The following is a 20,870-nucleotide window of genomic DNA, read 5'->3' on the forward strand; positions in this document are numbered from 1 at the left end:
GGCCATTTTGAGCCAATTATTACATGGATCGTTGTTTGGCTGAATCAGTTGCTAGAGAGAGCGGTCTGACTCCCACAGGTCTGACTAGTCATGGCAGACCCGCCACCATAGATTTTGGTCTCCTGGACTGGTTGCTGCAGATCACGGTTCAGAGTTCTCTTCCTGTTACGCTCTGGCTATTGTCCATCGTATATTCAGTCTTTCAGTAAAGAAAAGCTGTACACGTAGAAGAGTACACATAGCATAAGCCTGTGCAGTTCAGTGAACTATCAAATGTAATGACCACTGGGGGAGGCGGGGGCATTTATTTTTAAATTCTCCATAGTCTTATCTTCAGAACACATCGTCAAGGAACATTTTGAGTCACATGTAGAGTCCTTCCAATGTGCTTCTTTAGTTCTCAGGTCTGAGGGCAGGACTCTCCAGCTGCAGAGTCCTTGGCTCTTCTAAAGTCAAGGCTTCCTGGACATGGTGGACACAAAGAGCCCTGGGTTGGCCACAGCCAGCCTCAGCCCTGTGAGTCACTTCTCCTCCACATTCCTGGATGGAGAGGAGCAGGTTGGAGAGCATGCCTTAAAACCCAGGCTCCACCACTCCCTTGGGCAAGTTAGATAATCTCTCAAAACCTGTTTCTTCATCTATAAAACGAGGGTAATAGCAGTGCCTACCATCAAGGTTGCTATGAAGACGGAATTACGTGATGGGCATCCAGACCTTGAACACAAACCCTTACATGGAACAGACACTCAGATTTAGCAGAGGTTATTTCTCCCAGTAGTATTGAAAAACCGATGGCTGAAAACCAGTGAAAACCTACTATGTGCCAGGCACAGATCTTAGTGCTTTCTCTTAAATTTATGGTATTATTAAGTCTTCCTATTAGAGAATATGAATCTGGATTTTATAAATGAAGGAGCTGAGGCTTGGAGATATTAAGAAAGCTCTGCATTGGGGCACCTGGTGACTCAATTGGTTGAGCCCCTGCTTTCAGCTCAGGTCAAGATCCCAGGGTCCTGGGATCGAGCCCCGAGTGGGGCTCCCTGATCAGCAGGAAACCTGCTTCTCCCTCAGCCTCTGCCTGCTGCTCCCCCTGCTTGTGCAGGCTCTTCCTCTTGCTCTCTCGCTCTCTCTCCTGTGTCTGTGTGTCAAAAAACAAAACAAAACAAAACAAAACAAAAAACTCTGCATTTACCAACTTCTGTTGTGAGGACTAAGAAATGATTGTGAAGCATGTCCTTAGCATAGTCCCAGCACATCATAATCACTCAATCTGATTATCCACCAGAACAGATGCTGTGCAGTTTCCAATCCATCCACCCTGCCTTTCATCCTCACTAACAAAATCACATTTCTGTGTGGGGTGACAATGTGTCCCAACGAAAATAGCCCTCTCCTCAGTATCCCTTAGTTCCATGGAAGGTCACATGACCCGGTCGTGGCCAACCATAGGTAAGTGTAAATCTCCTAGGTGGGCCTTTCAGGAGAACTATTACTGTCCCAAGAGAAGGGAAGAGCTTCATCTGACACATACTTATTCCCCTTTAAGTCTGTCCCCATTTCAGCTGTCCTGAGAGCCATGAAAGCAGACATGAGAACCAAAGACCATATCCAGGATGGCAAAGCGGGCACAGCCCCGGACCTCCATGGCCTCGTGGGGGAGCCGTGCCACCACTGACTGGCAGCTTCCCAGCAGTTTCATCATGGTGGTTAAACCCCTGTCATTGCCAGATTCCCCTTACATGCAACCCAAGGCAATCCAAACCAATACCTCCATCATTTAGGGCAATTGGAATGTAGGAATGAAATGAAATTTCCAGATTAACGAAAATTAAGGATTTGAAGTAATTTCCTTACCCCAATCTGTCTCCATGTTCCAAGTGAGATAATAAAAAGAACTCCAGGGATTGAAAGGCAGATTTCCAATCATCTCTCTAGGAAATATTTCCAACCCTTCTTTTTTTAAAGAGTTTTGGTTGAAAGTCTTTTTTTTTTTTTTTTTTTTTTTAAGATTTTATTTGAAGGCAGAGAGAGAGAGGAGGAAGCAGGCTCCCCACTGAGCAGAGAGCCAGATGCGGGACTCCATCCCAGGACACTGGGATCATGACCTGAGCCGAAGGCAGAGGTTTAACCCACTGAGCCACCCAGGCGCCCCTCCAACCCTTCTTTTTTTTTTTTTTTAAAGATTTTATTTATTTATTTGACAGAGAGAGATCACAAGTAGGCAGAGAGGCAGGCAGAGAGAGAGAGGAGGAAAACAGGCTCCCTGCTGAGCAGAGAGCCCGATGTGGGACTTGATCCCAGGACCCTGAGATCATGACCTGAGCCGAAGGCAGCGGCTTAACCCACTGAGCCACCCAGGCGCCCGCCCTCCAACCCTTCTTAAGATTAGTATCAGGGCTTTTTTTTCTTTTTTTTTTTTTAAAGATTTTTATTTATTTATTTATTTATTTGATAGACAGAGAGAGATCACAAGCAGGCAGAAGGCAGGCAGAGAGAGAGGGGGAAGCAGGCTCCCTGCCAAGCAGAGAGCCCGATGCGGGACTCGATCCCAGGACCCTGAGATCATGACCTGAGGCGAAGGCAGCGGCTTAACCCACTGAGCCACCCAGGGCCCCAGTATCAGGGCTTTTTTGAACATCCGAATCCCATGTGTCAACTCTAACTTTCTAACTCTAACCTAGCTGCTAACTTTCCCTTCTTCCCGGTCCTATGGTGCTGTATACGGTGTCACCAGTGGGGTTTCCATGGGGCATCAGCACTGTGCCTATGGGATCTGAAGACTCCCAAGTGCTTGGCACTCAACCAGACTCACCCAGCACAGAACTGGATGATCTTTCTATAAAACCTGAGGCATCTGCTCTGGCATTTTGGTCAAAGTCCAAAGGCCCTAATTGCATTCTGTCTGCTTGTGGGCTCTCCTAGAGTTCTAATTAGGTTGTATTTATTTTCAATCCAAAAAAAAGACTACGCCTGACATTGCTCTACACATTAAAAAAGAGCAAGGGGCCCAACCCAAGCGATAAAGGAGCATCTTCTTGTGACAGGAAGTGATATTTACCCTGGGCCAGCTAGGACGGTGGCTTTCACCTTGGAAGGAGCTATGTGTATCAGAGGGGTTAAACTTGGGGTTTTCTATGCCGTGACAGGGAAAATATATGCATAGATTCCCACGTATTTCAATGATTGCTAAGGCATGTCAGATGAAAAGGGGATTGCACTCCTGCCCCTCCTCTCGCAGCTTCCCTCTCAAAATATAACCCACACAAGGACGCTAAAAACTAAATTCCTTCCGTATACTACCTGTGCTGTCTTACCATCACATGGTAGGTGATTTTTTATATTCCAAGCTATGAATAACTCAGAACTAAGGTGTTCCACACTGCTTCAGGAAACCTCCTACACAGCCAAAAATTTTAATTTATTCAACAGGCAAAACCGCTTTCCTGAATGTATGTGACTAGAAGGGGAGATAAACACGTTCAGAAAATATCTGCAATGATCCTCATGTTCATTAAACTACAGAAGGCACCAGTTTTCGGCAGATTAAATGATGTCGTATAAAAATAAAGACTCACACACACAATGAAGAGAAAATCTCTAATAATTTATTTGACCTTCAGTTTCACATTGTGAAAAAAAAAATAACAGTTTTACAAAACCTCAAAAATGTAGTAGTAGCAAACAAGCACATATGAACATGAACACTTTACTTCAACTTACACAGAGTTTTGTACGTGAACCACATATTCAATAGCCAAGAGAGGGATATTATTCAGCTCTAATCACTCTTATTCAGACAGGTGTCAAGCCCAGAGAAAAGGGGGCTACACAATTATACCAGAAGTGGAAGGCTGCCCTTTGTTATCGGTTTCCACAGCAACCAGCCCACAGAATAAGAAGAACCTTCTCTGTCTTATGCCAAGGTTTTTGTGTGCACTGTGCTGTGAATTGTATTTGCTTCAAAGTGGGGGACATTTCACAGGGTGAGAATGGTCAAGTAGTGAGCCCAAATGCCTACATCAATTCAAAGAGCGGGAGTCCAGAAAGTTCCCTGCAGGCTGGGGGCCCACCCTGACCACGGCTCCCTCTGGCTCGCACACAATAATTAATAGAGGATTCAAGGACAGACCACAACTTTGAAACAGCTGCAGAAAATTCACCCTGCTTTCAGAAGTCACGCAGTGACACACACACACACATCTCGGCGGATTTGCATTATAAACTAGAGAGCCATAGCTTTGCTACAATATAATGCCATCGCGATGCCGCCGGGGTACAAGCAGACATTTGCATTGCTTAGAACACATCTAGGAGAGAGGGACTGACTGCTGGAAAAGTATTGTGACGCTTTTATTCCAACGGCTCATTTATTTTGGTCCAGCTATAGCCCACTTACTCATGGCACGAATGGGTATGTACAATTAGTCTAAAGTATTCAGGTAAAGAGAAATGTTAAGGATTTATCTGTCACTAGACGATGCAAACACACTCACAATGTAAAAGGTTGTTATCGGTCTTAAGCCCTATTTTCTAAACTACAGTAATGTGAGAAACATCGATGAAAGCGGTGTTTGAGTTGCAAACTCTGGTCTTCCCCAGACACCTCTGAGCAAACAGCTAACTGAGTCTAGCACTAATACCTATCACGGCACACGGTTAGGAAACAAGCGCTCAAACTAGCAAAGAATGTATTCACAATAGATTCCCAACGATCCCGGAACACCTCTCAACAGGGGCCACTGCTCATCATTCTTTGGTGTTTCCTGGCCAAATGGGTCACTTTGGCGCACCAAAGAGTTCTTTCTTAGAGACTTACCCGAGGGGGAGCACTGAAGTATACACTGTCCCAACGTGAATATGGTCTTGGAGAACTCCTAATACTTGCTAAATCGTGCATCAAGAAGAGAGAACAATGAATCCACCGGGTTCAAGCAAATCTGGTGAGTGAATTCATTGACGTCTGTGACAACTCAGCTTTTTCCTGTTAGCTGCGGGTATGGCGAAGCATTCTCACAGGGTAATAAATAAATAAATAAACTTTGGACACTGCCTTTAACCTGTGCCCTATATACAGAACTATTCCATAGAATTTTCCAGGATTTCAGGATATTACACAAAGAAAAGAACTGCAAAGCGACTTGGTCCTTTCCAAATTTCAGTAGCTGAGATTGAAGCATGTGACTCAGACAGGAACAGGGCAGTGAAGCTTTCCCTCACCCCATGAGCCATCAGCATACCAGACCCCATGAAACCCCATTACAAGTTAGTGAGTCCAAGAAAAGCGACCTCCACGCTTTCTCTACGTCTAGGATGTAATCTGTTTCTGTCTTGTACTCCCTTCCCAACCCACCCTCCAGTTATGCTCCAAATTGTAACACCCAAGTTTTCATTTTTGTGCAGCAAAGCACTTCACAACAGCCACAAAATTGTGCAAAACATACAACCATTCACACACCCATAAAGGTGAAGACAATCGTAAGCATCGTTTCAGCATGCAGGCGTCAAACAATAAATAGCTAAATCTACGACAAATTTCTTAACAGCCAAGGGAAAGTTTAAAGTCACTTATAAATAGAAAAGAACATCTACCAAACGCCTACCAACAACGTCCCCATTGTTCAGAACCTTCCTGGGGAGCTCAACCCCTCAGAGATTAGCGGAGAGTCCAGCAGTCCTCACTCTGTGGCCAGCCAAGCCAGCTTCCCGCCTGGCCCCACAGTTGGGCTTTCAATCTCCAACAGCAGCTGGTGTGGAGGCTTCGGGCTTGCTCCTCAGAGAGGTGACAACCATTTCAAATTTTACACATAAATGGTGGAGCCCATGGAAATCAAATGCTGAATATGGTACAGCAAGGGAAAAGAGCCGGCTTTTCTCTCCCTTTGAGGGGCTGATTAACGCTGACATTAATCCACAATTACAAGACAAGGACTAGATCACAGGTTCGTTCATTCATATTTAAACCATGTGCTACTTGCACTGAAAATCCCGCCCCTCCCCCACCCCCTCCTTCATGTCCAGTTAGAGAATTTACAAGGTGCAATGCATTGTATCAGGAGTCTTGTAGCAACTTCTTTTCCTTCTTCTTTTCTCTCTCTTCATTAAATTCGGCCTCTCCAAAGTAGAAAGCTCATTTTGTCTCACCAAGTGATGGAGCAAGCTAAAACAGAAGGAAAAAAAAGACTCATTAATAGCCTTGAAATTTAAAAAAAGAAAATTAAAATCAGGACAGAGCTGGTCAATAATACTTCTAAAAATCTTAATTACACGTTCAGTAGCAAGTCTGCAAAAATTAAGGGCATCCATGTGCGTGTACAGATAGAGATGATTGGCTCCACAGAAATGGTGTCCAAAGAAAAAATCTTCATTGCTCTACTAAACCTTCAATCTCTCTCTCTCTCTCTCTATATATATATATGTATACACATATATATACATATACATATATGCATGCAAATGCAAACTTCTACGTCTAGGTGCTGCTAGGAGTTGTCACCTTCTGCTGCCAACATTCATCCTTCATTGTGGTTAAACAACCACTGGGAAGCAATCACTGGAGGGTCAAAACAAGATTCCTGTGCAAAACCTCTTTGGCCCATTTACCATAAAGGACTCCAAAGTCAATTTATTCACCATATAGAAGGCAGACATATTAATCTTCTTATCGAAATGCATCTCTACTATTCATTATGGCAGAAATCAGTCTCGCTTCCTTTCACACGACAACATTGCAGGCCTCCACGGCCCAAGGCTGGAGAGTTTATTCTCCAAGTTCATCAGTCCGTACTTGGGAGACACCAGCTATGGTACGCAGTTATTATCTGCAGAATCCGCCGACACCACGCATGAATAGAAATTCAAGGTGCTCTAACCACAAAGCCTGCACATTTCACGAGAGTGGGTGTTTCCCCACGCGACCCACCTTTCTCTTCTGTGGGTCTATTTTTGATACAGGGAAATTCTGCAGAGAGCCTGTCTCTCCAGCATTCACCCTATCTGTTCCTAGAGCACATTTCCAGCCCTAGTGTAGGAATCTCATCCCTGCTGCTAACTCTAAGTGGAGACAAAGGGAATTCAGGAGGGGCCGCTTGTTACTTGCATTGAATTCTTCTCGCTTTTGTGTGTCCAGAAGTCTGATTCATTTCATTAGTTGTTTCTTTTGGCAGTTTCTGAACCGTGATTCAAGCTTGCAAGGCATTCCTTAGACTACAGTGTCACTCTCCCACCCCCAACCTCCCGGGAACCTATATATCAACATTAGGCCAAAAGAATGCATTTTGTAATTGTAAGAATATGAAATTTCGTGATGGTACATACACAAACAAGAAAAAGAAAGAAAGACAGACAGACTCTAGGGGAAGAAACAGGCACATCCAAGATCCAAATGCTGTCAAGTTGGGGCCACACAGCGCCATGAAAATGGGAGAGTAATCAAAAGTAATTTCCTTTCTGTCCTTCCCACCCACTGACAGAGCAGCAGGAGACAGTTAAAATCCCCCTGGTGAATGAGCTTTTAGAACTTAAGGAAAATTCTTGTTAACACCATATTAATTCGGTTAGCACCTACATTTCAGATCAAAGAGACGTCCCCCGGAAGGTTCCGCAGCTTAGGGCCAATACCCGCACAGCTCCTCTTTTAAAGTCACTCTATCCCGCTGAAGTGTTTTAACACTCTCTTGTGTGCAGAAAACTCTGGAAACTTAAACCAACACGCTCCCTATCAGAAACTGCAAGACAGGCTTTGGTCAGAACCACCCCACCCTTTGTGAAAGCGAACCGGCTGAATTCCGTTGCTCTGTGTTCCACTGGCTGGCAGCACCCAGGGCGGGGAGGTGGTGTTTCCCATGTGACCTAACACTTTATTTGCTCGGTTCCCAGGGACCGGAAGTGTGCGATTAGGTTCAAACACCCAGGACAGGGCGAATTCAAGTGTTTGCCAACATCCTCTGGCCTGCCAAAGGAGGCACCAACAATGAAGAACGAAGATAACAAGCAGATGATAATCAAAGAAGCCTCACTTTCCTGCCACACACAGAGCTAATTCCATGGCTGGCTGGGGTCTCCAATGGAGGAGGAAAGAAACCTCAGAGCAAGGTACTTTTCTCCCCCTTTCTCCCCTCATCTATCAATTCTCCCAAGTCCGAACCAGGACTGAGCTCGGAGAAGCCAGATTTAAATCAGTCATTGGACAAAGGACAGAGCTGAAGTCCAGGATGGTCCAGAGTCCAGTTTCGAACCCTGAACCAGAATGCACATGCGGTCGCTTCCTGCCTCTGCTTCCTTACCTTGCTCCAAAGGGGCCAGCCCATCTGCCAGTGACCATTCTGAGGTACCACCACCATCACTGGCAATTTTTCAGGCTCTCCTATGCAAATACAGTCAGTTCTGGGCTAAGACCAAATTCAGTGTGCTCTTAATTGATGCTTTTGCCCAGAAGGTTCTTTAAACCTGCTTTAGAGGTGAGTCACACATCATATCGCAGATGAAATAACAACGTTCAGAACACTTGTTTACTCAGGATTACTGAGATGCCAGCAAGGCTGCAAAAACCAGTTTGGTGTGGGACGCTGTCAGCCCGGTCGCTCCCCACAGGAGGTTTCTGACTGTTCCAGCTCCTTTGAGGGAGTTTCATTCCAAGGTTACATTCTATTACCAAGAACCGTACTAACTGTTAGAGGCTAGAGGAGACAACTGAACCAATGAAAGAACCAGAAAGATGAATCATAACAGTGAGGCCAACTTTAGCGGTGTTTGAAAAGGAGCTGTAAGAAAGGTGGAAAGACAAGACAAATGTGTCAAAACCCCTCTTTGCTTAGTTCCCAAAGACCCCTAGATTTCCTTTTTTCCCCTCTGAAAATCCTCTCCCAGAATGTGAAATGTACTAAGTGAAATGTACTAAGTCAAAGTCTCCAGGTAATGAGCAAGTTTTCATATTACTTCCTCCAAAACCCAAGTTTTCATTTTATTCTCTTATTATTAGTAATAAGCCCATGCATTACCAACCAAAACAAACCAACACATTCCACGTCCCGTGTGCTACACTCAGAAATGCTTAAGTGGTTCCTGGGGCCAATACTAAAAATGCTTAAGGGCAGCAAAGCACCATTAGCTTCGCGAACACTGAACTGTGTGGGCCTATTAATTATTTGAGCCAAGAGTATTATATACTCGTAAGTACACAAGGCGACCATTATGGACTCAGATATATGACACAGAAAGACAACTTTTGTTAGCCCTGACAATAAGGTCAGCCTGTCTGATTAACTCTGAAAGGCTGCAGTGGAAGGCCGTCTAGAGGTCTCAGCATGCCACGCATCTGACAAATTTATACAATGCAGGTGCAACTTTTACAAGGAAAGACCTTGATTTCCCTCTGAGGTTGGTTAGTCAGTGTCCGAAAAGGGGCCTACCCCCCCGCCCCAGGAAAAAATCTTTAAATATGCAATAAAGAATCTGGGAAGGAACAAACCAGGGATAAACTTAAGCTTTCAGTTTTTGTTTTTGTTTTTTTAATTTGACAGGCAGAGATCACAAGTAGGCAGAGAGAGAGGAGGAAGAAGGCTCCCGTCGAGCAGAGAGCCCAATGCGGCGCTCAATCCCAGGACCCTGGGATCGTGACCTGAGGCGAAGGCAGAGGCTTTAACCCACTGAGCCACCCAGGCACCCCAAGCTTTCAGTTTTTTACACCCTACTTCATTCCAGAAAGGGTTGGAGGGATCTAAATTTGAATATCAATAAATTATCTCCTGGGCTGAGATGGATATGAGGCTCTCTGGTTTCTTAAGGAGCAGTTCAACCCGAAGCTCCAGTGCCTAGGTTGATTTCTTGACCAACTCTTTCACCTCCAAAGCCCCATGACTTGGGCAACTGACTTAACCTCTGTATGCATCAGTTGTTTTCATCTATAAAATGCTCTAGTAATGATATCTCACGAGGCTGTTGTCAGGATCACATGAAATGATCCGTGTGAGACATGTGGCCTGGCTCCAGGCAGGCAGGGAGGGCTCCATCAACATTAGCTGGCATTATTAACCCCAGGTAGGGGTTCTCCACTCGGCTGTCCTATCTGAATCACTAGAAAGCTTCCTAAACATACTGATATGCCTGGGACCCACCTGGACCAAATGAAATCAAATCTCTGGGGTGGGCCACCCTTTTCTGAGGGGTGGGGGGTTGCAGCTGTGGGCAACACAAGTGTGCTCTGTTCTGGGGTGCAAATTCTCTTAAAGATTCTGTGGACCTACTTCTATGGGCTGAGTTACAATGATCACATCTCGGTCTCCACAGGTAGCTTAATGACACGCCTATTTCCAGCCACACGGACTTCTTACCTCACACTCCTCTTCTCGACAAGGTACGGCCGTCTAAGAAGGCAGATGCTTCCAGGTGCTGACAAATGCGGTAGGAATCAGCGAGTATGGGACTGTGGTGATGCTGTTCCACACGTCTAATGTCGGGTCGTAACAGTCCAAAGTTTTGCAGCGCTGAATGCCAAAGTACCCGCCCACCACATAGAGCTTGTTTCCGGACGCCACAGCGTGACAGCTCATGCGCTTGGCTGTCACATCTCCCACCTTGGTCCACTGGTAAGTCTCACTGTTGAATTTGTAAGCAGAGCAGGCAGAGAACTCCGTGTCTCCCCCCATAATAAAAATCTGGTTCCCCAGCACCGCTGCCGCTGTGTAACGCCAGGGCTGGGGACAGGTGGCTGGGACTGTCCACCTGTTCTCGCACTGATCATAACACTGAACCTTAGGGAGCTTGTCATGACTGACGCTGGTACCTCCGAAAGCAAACAGCTTGAGCTTGGCGCTCACCACAGCCGCATTGCTAACGCCTTCTCTGAGGGGGGCCACCATGGTCCATTTGTTGGTTGTGGGGTCATAGTGTTCTACTTGCTTTAGGGAGACTGAGGGGGAGGCTGGGAGACAGCCCGTTGCAGCTGTGTGCCCCCCAACCACATACAGGCAGTGCTTCAGTTCAGCAGAGCCGTGGCCGAACCTGGCCACCAGCATGGGGGCAGCTTTGGACCACTCTTCATGCAGGGTATCATAAACCCAGACATCTTTTGAGACTCCGTTTTCAGACCCCCGCCCCCCGGTAATGTACACTTTGCAGCCAATTGCACATGCACTGAACTCTTTTCTTGGGCTGGGGATGTCAGCCTTGGGAATGATCTCTTTGGCCTTCTGGTCTACCAGATACAGCTTGTCGCACATGAAGGTCTGCCCACCCAAGAGGAAGAGAGCATGGCCAGTCTTCCGAGGCCGGGCACAGAGGCTGGTTACCACGCCGTCATTCTGCAGGATTTTTAGTTTGCACCTGATGGCCTCTTCCACGATCTCCTTGCTCTTTCTCTGCTTGGTAATGAGTTCCTCCATGGCCACGTTCTCCATGAGATAAATGGCTGGCAGGAGAGCCAGCCTCACTGTCTGCAACAGCTCTGGGAGGTAGCAATAGCGCTTCTTCAGGTCGTAGCTGATCCAGTTAATAGCAGACTCGTACACAAGCCTTTCATCTTCTGTCTCCAGCTCTTCACTGGACAAGAGTTGCACTACCATGTCCTGGGGCAGCTGGAGGAAATCTTCGTTCTTCCTGATGGTCTGGAAATTGCTGAGACACATTCTCCAGGACAGCTCGTACAGCTTCGTGCACTGGTGTGCGTCGGAGAGCAGCAGCATGCCCAGGCAGTTGGTGGGATGCAGATTCTTTTCCAGGAACTCAGCGCACGCATCCCGGATGTCCTGAAACTCCAGCATGTCGCCAGCTTCCAGAAGCGATTCTGCGTTTTCTTCATTGATGATGACCCGGGAGGAGTACGCATAGTCGAGCAGCAGCTCCAGAACTTCGGGGTGGATGGAGTTGTCGAAGTTGACCTCACTGTCCTGGCTCTCTTTCAGACCGCCGCTGAACATGGCTTCAAAGTAGCGGCTACATGCAGCCAACACTGCCCGGTGACAGGGGAAGGTCCTGTTCCCAGCATGGAGAAGGACATCCGTGAAGAGGCGCTGCTGGCGTAAAAGGTTCAAGTGTGTGAGGACACTGTCCGCGTAGGAAGACTTGTGAAACAGGTAGATGTTAATGGAGCCACTGCTGGCCCTGGACTTGCGGTTCTCATGCACACTGACTGACATTTTGTTTCCACTCCTGAAACAAAAACAAAACAAAACAAACCATTGAACTGATACTCCTGATGTTCAGAACGGCAGAACAAAGCCAAACAAATTTCTGTGAACAGAAAAAACAGAACACTTTGCCGCCTACCGCTCGGAATAATGGATAGCCGGGCCTGTACAAAGTCAGAAACAAGCACCTATAAGGAAAGGCATTCACTGTAACACTGCTGAGCTATTTGAACACGGTTTAAAAAAAAAAAAAAAAAAAAAGAAAAGAAAAGAAATCGCTGCTTGCAAGCAGGTTCATCTTGGAAAACCTGACTGCCGACTTCCAGGATATTGAAGTCCTTGAGAATGTAAACCAGCAAATCCCAAGAGGAGGGAGGTCTCACTCTCACAGCTCCCTGCCCTTGTCCAGCTGATTCACTGTGGGCCACTTAAAATGCTGGGCTTCCAGGTCTCGTAACGCCAGGCCGGGCACCAGCTTTTATCTCCCATGCAACATAAAGCCATGTGTAAAACAAATACCTACTAATTAATTCCATTAAGAATTCCTTTAGTAAGATCCACTCTCCCTGTGTATCACAGTAAATGGGCAATGGAACCTTAAAATCATAGGCTTAGGCCATCTTCTTCCATAATCAGGTCTTTACTGAAATGTCACAAATGACTTGTAACCAGAAAATTCTACCACGCCAGAGTCCTCAAAAGGCACTAGTATGAACATTACCATATATTGATCAGCAGGCTTTTGTGGAAACACAGAACAGATTCTGGTCGTAGTCACCACCTATCTTTCTTGCTCTGGACAGCTTCCAAAACGAGGATTTGCACACATAAAAGGAAGACTATTTTGAGTAGCATAGTCATCACTGCTGTTTTTCTGTTCTTCCTGCTTTATATCAATTCTTGGAAAACTGGTTGCAAGAACGAAGGATCTATCCATCCCTCTCTTTCGCTTCTACAGTGCAGGACTAGGACCATTCTTGTGTACCTGCAAACACTGGCACGTGCATAGAAGGAGTTCAAAATGCAAACCCTGCTTTATGTAAATCAAAAGCACTCACACCTATGTGCATATGTGCGTGCGTGTGTGTGTGTGTGTGTGTGTGTATGTGTGTGTGTTGCCAGCCACTGTAAATTTAGGGCCACCCTGGAATTTATTTGCTGACTAAAGTACTTTTGAAATTATAGCAAAATCTAATGCTGTCTTGGGCTTTCTTCGGTAAATAAACCACAGGTTAAAAACATAGGACATACCTATCACCTATCTTCAAAAACTGGATCACATGCTTTTCTTTTTTCTTTGTTAACCCTATCCTTCTGTTATTTCAAAAGACTAAAGCCTCTAAGAACCTGCCTGTCAAAGGATTCCTAAGGAAGCTGTTTAGGCCAGGAGGGTAAACAACTGTGTAAGTTACAGTATCTGTTTCAAAACACAGAACAGCTAGTTTTTACAGGCAGCTGAAACCTACCGCTGCCTTGTTTCCTTCCACCCTTCAGACATATATTTTTTTACGTTATAGTGCAGTAATTGCTAATAGACTCAAAGGAGCGATTTTACATGGATTCCGGGGCTAGCTACCAAGCAGCCCTTCCTGACCAGCTGTGGCACAGCACAGCTCACAACAAAGGCAGGTGCCAACTGGGCCCCAGACACATGGGCCACAGAGCATTAGGTGATGCAACTTGTTTTTTTTCTTTTGGAATGAACAGGGCTTAGTGGAAGACCGTAACAATGTTCTAGGGCTCTAATGTTAGGAAGACAGCTTTAGTGTCCATAGCAACTTGAAGACAGGACAAACAGTAAGGTGCCCCCCCATCACCCTTACCTCAAGCAAAGCCAGTCTAGTCCGCCTGAACCATGAACCATGCCCAGTGCTCCGGAGAACCACCAACTCCACCTATGTGAATGCACCAAGTCCCCAAATGCTTAGAACACAGATCAGCATCCCTGATGCTGAAGTATTTTGAGGAAGGTTTTAAGCTTAAACCTCAAAAGATGCTGTGAACACTGTGATACCTCATACAGAAACTTGCCAACATTCCAAATGAGTAGTTCTGCTTTCTTTTTTAAGCTAATGCTTCCAAAGCACCCTTAAAGGCTGCCTTGTCTCAGGCTAAGAGTGAACGCACCTCTAGCTGAAGAATGAGGCTCCCTGCACCAGGTACAGGACACCACAGTGCCTGCACACTGAATCACACTGGGACCCAGAACATGTTTCCCTGTGCCTTAGATGCCAGACAGGGTAAAACAACATTCACAACAAGGCTTACATGTAAGGAAACAGTTTTTTTTGAAGACCTGAGGATATAGGACCTGCATCCCTATGCCTCCTGTGTTTATGCTTCTTCGTTTTTCCAGCCTGGCCCACAAAACCAGAAGGAAGATGCTAGCCTGTCATCTTAGATACCACCCAGATGGAGAAGCGTGTCACAGGCAAAACCCAAATTCCTACAGCAGTACTTGCTTAAAATAAAAGGTAAACCTAAAGACCCAAGGGAAACGACTTGCTTTCTTGTTTAAAACTATGCAAACATCAAAATATCAGCAGAAGCTATTTATAGTCACTAAACACACCTTCTAAAATGAATCACCCGTGGCACCTGGGTGGCTCAGTTGGTTAAGCAACTACCTTCCGCTCAGGTCATGGTCCCAGAGTCCTGGGATCAAGTCCCACATTGGGCTCCCAGCTCCATGGGGAGTCTGCTTCACCCTCTGACCTCCCCTCTCATGCTCTCTCTCACTTTGTGTGTGTGTCTCTCTCTCAAAATAAATAAATAAAAATCTTTAAAAAAATAAAATAAAATGAATCACCCTTCTGGCATTTTTTAAGCCCCCACAGAAATATCTGCATGCCAAGTAAGTAGCCAAAAAAGAAAAGAAAAGGAAAGAAAAGAAAAAAGCACATGTATACTTAACCTGTGTGTATGAAGAGAAGAAGATGGAGAAAGGGCTGCTATTACCGTGAACATCAAACCGGCTTCTCGCTACAGTAACTTCAGTTCACTTAATGCTCCTTACTCAAGCCCTGCTGCCAATACTTTGCTTCCCGTCACATCTTAACGTTTTCAACCTGGTCTCAACGCACTCAACGGAGAAACGAGGCAGACTTTCTGGGGAACTTACCTTACTGATAACAGTGGAAGGACATTAGAAAGGCACTGTTAACAAGAAAACCAACTAACCACACAGCCCTCTGTAACACTTGCAACGCTCTTCAACACGCTGGCCGTACGTGTGCGGGCAACACGAAATTACATGCCCAACAAGTTTCAAGGTTCGTCTCCACCACGCCCACCCATTCCTGTCCTTTGAAACTCATAGTGTCACACTAAAGGCCAAATACTTGCACGAGAAGAAACTGATTTTTCATAGTTTTCATTCATTCCCCACAGACATTCCGCCGCCGTGAACGTGCCCTCACGAAGCGTGTGTGCTCGGGGCTCCGGCGCGCCCCTGTGCCGGGTGGGGTGCAACGTGGGCCGACAATCCCGGGCGCCCGGCCTTGGGGGCTGCGAAGTGCGAAGCAGAGCGACAGCCACCCGCAGTGAAGCGCCGCTTTGGGCGGGGGACGGAGACTGATCCCTCCCCAGCTCGGCTCCCTGAATCCCCAAAGCCTGCCCGGGAGCCGGCAAGCCGGACGAGAGGGGATGCCTCCGGCGACCGCCAGCGTCTGCACGATGCGGGAGAGCAGCGGCGGCCACCGAGGTCTCCGCCCGGAGAACAGTTCTCCGACCTCCGCCCAAGTCGGAGTTCCGGACTCCGGGGCGAACACACCCCCGCAGGCCGAGCGGCCGGGGTAAGCCACAGCGGCCGCAACAGGTCCGGGGCAGCGGGGGAAACTTACTGCGGCGTCGACCGGCGTCAGGCACGACCAGCTGCGTTCTCGCCTAGGTCACCGCGCGGGAGGCGATAAGGCGGACGTCTCAGCCCCGGAGAGCGGCGGCGACTGCCTGGGCGAAAGGAGCGCGCATGGGGCGCCCGCCGGGGAGAGGACAGCGCCTCGCGACCCCCACGCCGCGCGGACTCCGCTCGCTACCCGAGGAGCGTCTCCCGGAACGCGTCTCGGGTAAAGAAAGCGAGCCTTTGGCCGCCGGCGCCGCGCTAGGAGGCGGGCCGGGCACTCCGGGGAGGGAGCTAGAAAGCGCTCGTGCGCGCCGGCGGCCGCCTGGCGTCTGGACTCGGTCTCCGCAGCGCCACCGCCGCGCCGCCTCCTCTTTGGCTGCCCAAGCAGTCTGCGCCCAGCGGCCGCGGGCCGGGCTATAAGCGGCGCGGCGCGGCGCGGCGGGAGGGGAGGGGGGAGGAGACGGTGCGGATGCAGAGTGACACCCGGGGAAGGAGGGAGGAAGCGCATGAATGCCGCCCGCCGAGGAGGAGGAGGAGAAGGAGGAGGAGGAGGCGGCGACGGGGAAGAGCTGGAGAGGAGCGTGTCGGGGGAGTTAATCGAGAGAGGAAGCGGGGGAGGGGGGCTGCGGAGAGTGGAAAGAGACAAAGCGGACACCGTGCTTAAGCCACTAGCAGCTGCAGTCTTCAGGGACCGCGAGTAGAGCAAGTTTGACCAGGTCCGAGTGCCTGCGCCTCTCCGGCCCAGCACGGTTAAAGGACAGTCCCGGAGCTCAGAGACCCTCGGCACTGGAGGCGCCCGGCGCGCGCTACGCGGTGCCGGAGTCCGCGAGATGCTTAGGATAGGGGAGCGAGGGGCGAGCTGGGGGTCCGCCGCACGCGCCCTGGGCGCAACACCTGGAGCGAGGAGAGGGGCAAGGGCAGGGGCACGAATTTGGTCACTGCGGGGACACTGCAGGTTGGGCAGAGCCAGGCCCTCGGTCTTCTCGCCGGCGGGGCAGAGAGACTCGAGCCCCTGACGTTTCCCCTGCGTCCTGCCTCCCCGTCCCAGCGGGTGCGGCACCCGCGGCCGGACTCTGCCCCACCGCGGGGGGAGCAAGCAGCAGCGCGGCGCTGTCCCGCGGGGCGCACACCACGTGCTTCGCAGCCAATCGCGGCCCGCGCTTGATTCAAAGCGAGCTCCTCAAAGGAGCGGCCCCCCCGCCCCCTCTCCCTAGCGACAGAGCTCAGTCATCCTCTGGACTGGGCCCTTCCTGTCTTTATCGCTCTGTCGTGTTAGTTTGGAGTTCAGCAAAGAAATGGCCCAGCACATGGGTCTGAAGCGCCGCGTGCCTGGGGAAAAGGAGGGCGATCCGAAAAATCATCTTGCACGGCGATCACTCTTGACCAAATCCATTTTTGATCTTTGCACTGAGAGCTGTATCTCTCCTGGGACCTAAAACGCCTGTTTGGTTTTTCTTAGATATTTGGAATAAAATCTATGAAGGAACGGTAGAGATGACACCCTCCCCCCGCTGCCATCTCCTTTTGCACGTTAGGAAACCGAGGCCCAGGGAGATGTGAATTGTCACACGGCCCCTTAGCAGAGGCTCTGTTCTGCAAGCACCTCAAGTAGGGATGCACCGAAGAGTTTTCTCCCTGCCCCAACACTCTCACCTCCTAGCTTTCCTCCAAACACTAGATGGATAAATGATTCAAACAAGCTGAGGAGCCTCCACCTAGCGCTCACCTTGTCCAGACACTGCCAAGACTCTTCTTTATTCTAAGCTCACTCTACACACACCCCCGCCCCCGCCTTCCCTCCTGGTGTGCGCTGAGAAATTTCGCTCCTTGAAAGCAAAGAAAGACAGTGCCCTCTGAAGTCCTTTGTTAGCATTAACTCGTCCGCCTCACCGTGAGCCTTTACAAATCTGTTTCGTATTTTAATTTTTGATGCAAACTCTTGGCCCCAGACTGCTTAACAAGTCAGAGACAGTTGGATCGGTTCACGGTGAGAATCACGTGCAGCGAATCTGGGGATTGGCCAGGTGAAGAGAGGAGCTAGGCAAGTCCACCCCCTTCCTGAAGGAGGTGTGGATAAAAGGAGCCAAGAAGAGGAAAGGTAGAGCAAGCGCTGTAGATTCCAGAGATGGGTGCTGAAAAGAAGGGAGGTGGGAATGTGGAGCTAGGGCACATCTGTCTTTAAAAAAAAAAGCCTGTTTCTGTAGCCTGTGGCAAGGTGGGGAAGAAGCCCATCAGGGCAGGGCCTCCTAGAAGGGCTTTGTCTGTGTTGTGGGCTCAAACTAACCCAGGTGCTTTGGAAGACTAGATGCCAGGGTCTTCCTCTGGGGGAAATGCTCTGTTTAAACGAAGAGATCAACATGTTTTCTCACTAAGGAGAAGTAGTTCTCTCTTACTTCGTCACCTAGCAAATCGACGTGGAACTGTAGGTAGATGATGCTGAGAAATAAAACATGTACACAGCTCAGTTGGTTGGCTCGGGACTTTGTCATAGGAGGCCGCTGAGTTAGGAACAGGCAATCTGGTTCTGTTGCATCTTCACCACTTGGAAACTGCTGCGTCCTTAACCCTGGTGACAGTAACGTTTGTTTCTCCTTGCTGGGGACTCTGCTAAGGGACGGGGGAGGGGGGGTCCTCTGGACATTGGCTTTTGCCATTTTCCTCCTCTGTTCTACCTAATGTTGCCGTCTTTCTGTGCTTCAAGAAAGAGGAGGGGGAAAAAAGCTGTAGCTTTGGGAAATCTTGAATTGCATTCAGTGACCGCAGACATTGGCTTCATCTGCCTCAGGGAGATAAGCAACATGAGGCAGAGGGAAAAATGAGCTTCCGGAGGGTATAAAAGTGGAAAACATTTTCCTGCTGAGAGATAGAGGAACTAAACTTGCATTTTGGGGAAAATGTGTGTGCTTGCAGTGACCTCCTACAAACCACACTGGTCCGCTTGAACCACAGGCCTGTGTGCGGTTTCTAATGTTTATTTCACAGCTGAAAGTGATTTGCAAGTTAGCCTATTTCTGATCCCAGTAACTCAAACTGCTATCACCCCAGCATCTCTCAGGCAAGCCTAAAGGTAATTCTTACACTCTCCTCACAGGATGAGAAGGTGAGCAAGTCATGGATGTGTATAGGGAGGCCTCTCTAGACAGACCTGTGACCCAGCTGGACAAGCATCCGTATAGTCGATGTCTCAGTCATAAACAAGTCAGGAAATGCTATGGGTCTGTGTGGGACAGTGACCACCACCCGACTCAAGATGTTAACCCATTCCCATAGGCCCCCGGGAGCTGGTCTTTGCCTCTGCCTTGTGACACCAAACCAAGGTCTCATTTTTAATGCTATTAAGAAGCTGTGCCCAAGGCTTTGGCCTTGTTATCTCCCTTAACAACGTTATTTTGTTAGGCTGCAAAATAAGCAGCATGGGGTTAAATGTATTAGCTGCCTTCAAACCTAATTTATCTTCATTCCTTCCTAATTTACACTCGGGCTGAATTAATGAGAATGATTTAATTAACACAGTGCGACCATGGTACCAGGGACAGGACAGCTCAGGGGATTAGACCAAACAGTGGGCTAAGCAGCTGCCATCCTGCCTCCTGTGGTTCCCCCAAAGCCCTCCCCTGAATTTCAGACGTGTTCCCTGCCAGTCTTCCAAGTGTCTTCTTTGTTCTTTGATCCACTTCCTGAATCAGTGTGAGGAAAATGGCACTGCTTTCCTTCCTCGCCTCATTTCTAAGAGGGGCTTCAAGGCTGTGGTCTGTCGAGTCAGTGTGGCCAAGGGGCCCAATGCCCACGAAAGACGTATGCTCTTCCTCCCCCAGGGTCAAGTTTGTGCTGGGAAATGGACAGACACTGCACTTGTCTTGAGATCAACACCTGTGCCAGGAAACAGAGGGAAGCAGGATGGGCAAAGGGAGTTTAGCCGGGATGTGTTCTCAGCTGAGGACTTAGATGGCCCCATGGGAATCCTGGGAGTAGAAATGACCCTGCAGAGTTGTCCCCAGTCCAAGCAAGAAGGCCAGGTTTTATATGGCTGCATCAACTAGTTGCAACACCACCCAGGAAAGGGACCAGGCCTCAGTCAAGGCAGCACTCTTCCCCAGAGTTCTCAGTTCTAAGGAGGGGAGGTGGCAGAGCGCCTTCTGCAGCCAGCATCCCATCAGCTGGGAGAAGTCCTTCAGTCTCATGGGAGGAGTCAGGGGACTCAGCAGAGTGTCCACGTCCACACTTCCTCCTAACAGAGCTACAAACCTAGAGAAATGAGACCTCAGCTCCTACCAGCAAGCCACTTACTTTCAAAAAGAGAGGACTTTAAAGTCTGGCTACTTATTAAAAAGACAAGGAAAAATAAAGAGTAAGGTAGTCCGTATCAGAAGCTAACAGTTGTTTTTCTCTGGGAATGAACAAGAAGTCTGAGCTGATAGTTTCCTAAATTTTGATTTGCTGCCTCTGCATTTATGTCTTTTCAACCGTATTTGTGTTAAACATTTGTTATGATAAACCTTGAGAATATTAATAAAATTGTATCCAAATTGACAGGGTCATATCTTAAAATTTCAGTTGCTTCCTACATCCGGCATATGTGTGTTACACGTATTTTGTGAATTATGTTGGACTATAGTATTACTTTTTAATTTCAAATTCCAATTGTTCATGGTTGATCTATACAAATAGTGGACTTTTGTGTTATGCCTCTTTTATTTTTTAAAGATCTAATTATTTATTAGAGAGAGAGAGTGAGAGCAAGTGAGCATGGGTACACCTATGCAAGCACCTGCACGTTGGGGAGGTGCAGAGGGAGAGAGACGCTCTAGCAGCAGCCTCCACGCTGAGCTAGGCTCCATCCCACCACCCTGAGATCGTGACCTGAGCCAAAACCAAGAGTCAGTCACTCAACCGACTGAGCCACCCAG

At 48.2% G+C, this 20,870-nt stretch overlaps 1 protein-coding gene across 1 annotated transcript; it reads right to left on the reverse strand.

Moving 5' to 3' along the window:
• Positions 1–3,583: 3,583 nt before the first annotated feature.
• ENC1 (ectodermal-neural cortex 1) lies at positions 3,584–16,344 on the reverse strand. The gene is made up of 3 exons (XM_059175241.1): positions 15,965–16,344; positions 10,329–12,144; positions 3,584–6,157 (listed from the first exon to the last, which is right to left on the reverse strand). The coding sequence occupies exon 2, from the start codon at positions 12,129–12,131 to the stop codon at positions 10,362–10,364; it is 1,770 nt and encodes a 589-aa protein (XP_059031224.1). The 5' UTR covers positions 12,132–12,144; positions 15,965–16,344; the 3' UTR covers positions 3,584–6,157; positions 10,329–10,361.
• Between the last annotated feature and the right edge of the window lie 4,526 nt (positions 16,345–20,870).

The sequence above is a fragment of the Mustela lutreola genome, chromosome 5 (assembly GCF_030435805.1).
Source record: "Mustela lutreola isolate mMusLut2 chromosome 5, mMusLut2.pri, whole genome shotgun sequence".
In the NCBI taxonomy this organism is placed as follows: domain Eukaryota; kingdom Metazoa; phylum Chordata; class Mammalia; order Carnivora; family Mustelidae; genus Mustela; species Mustela lutreola.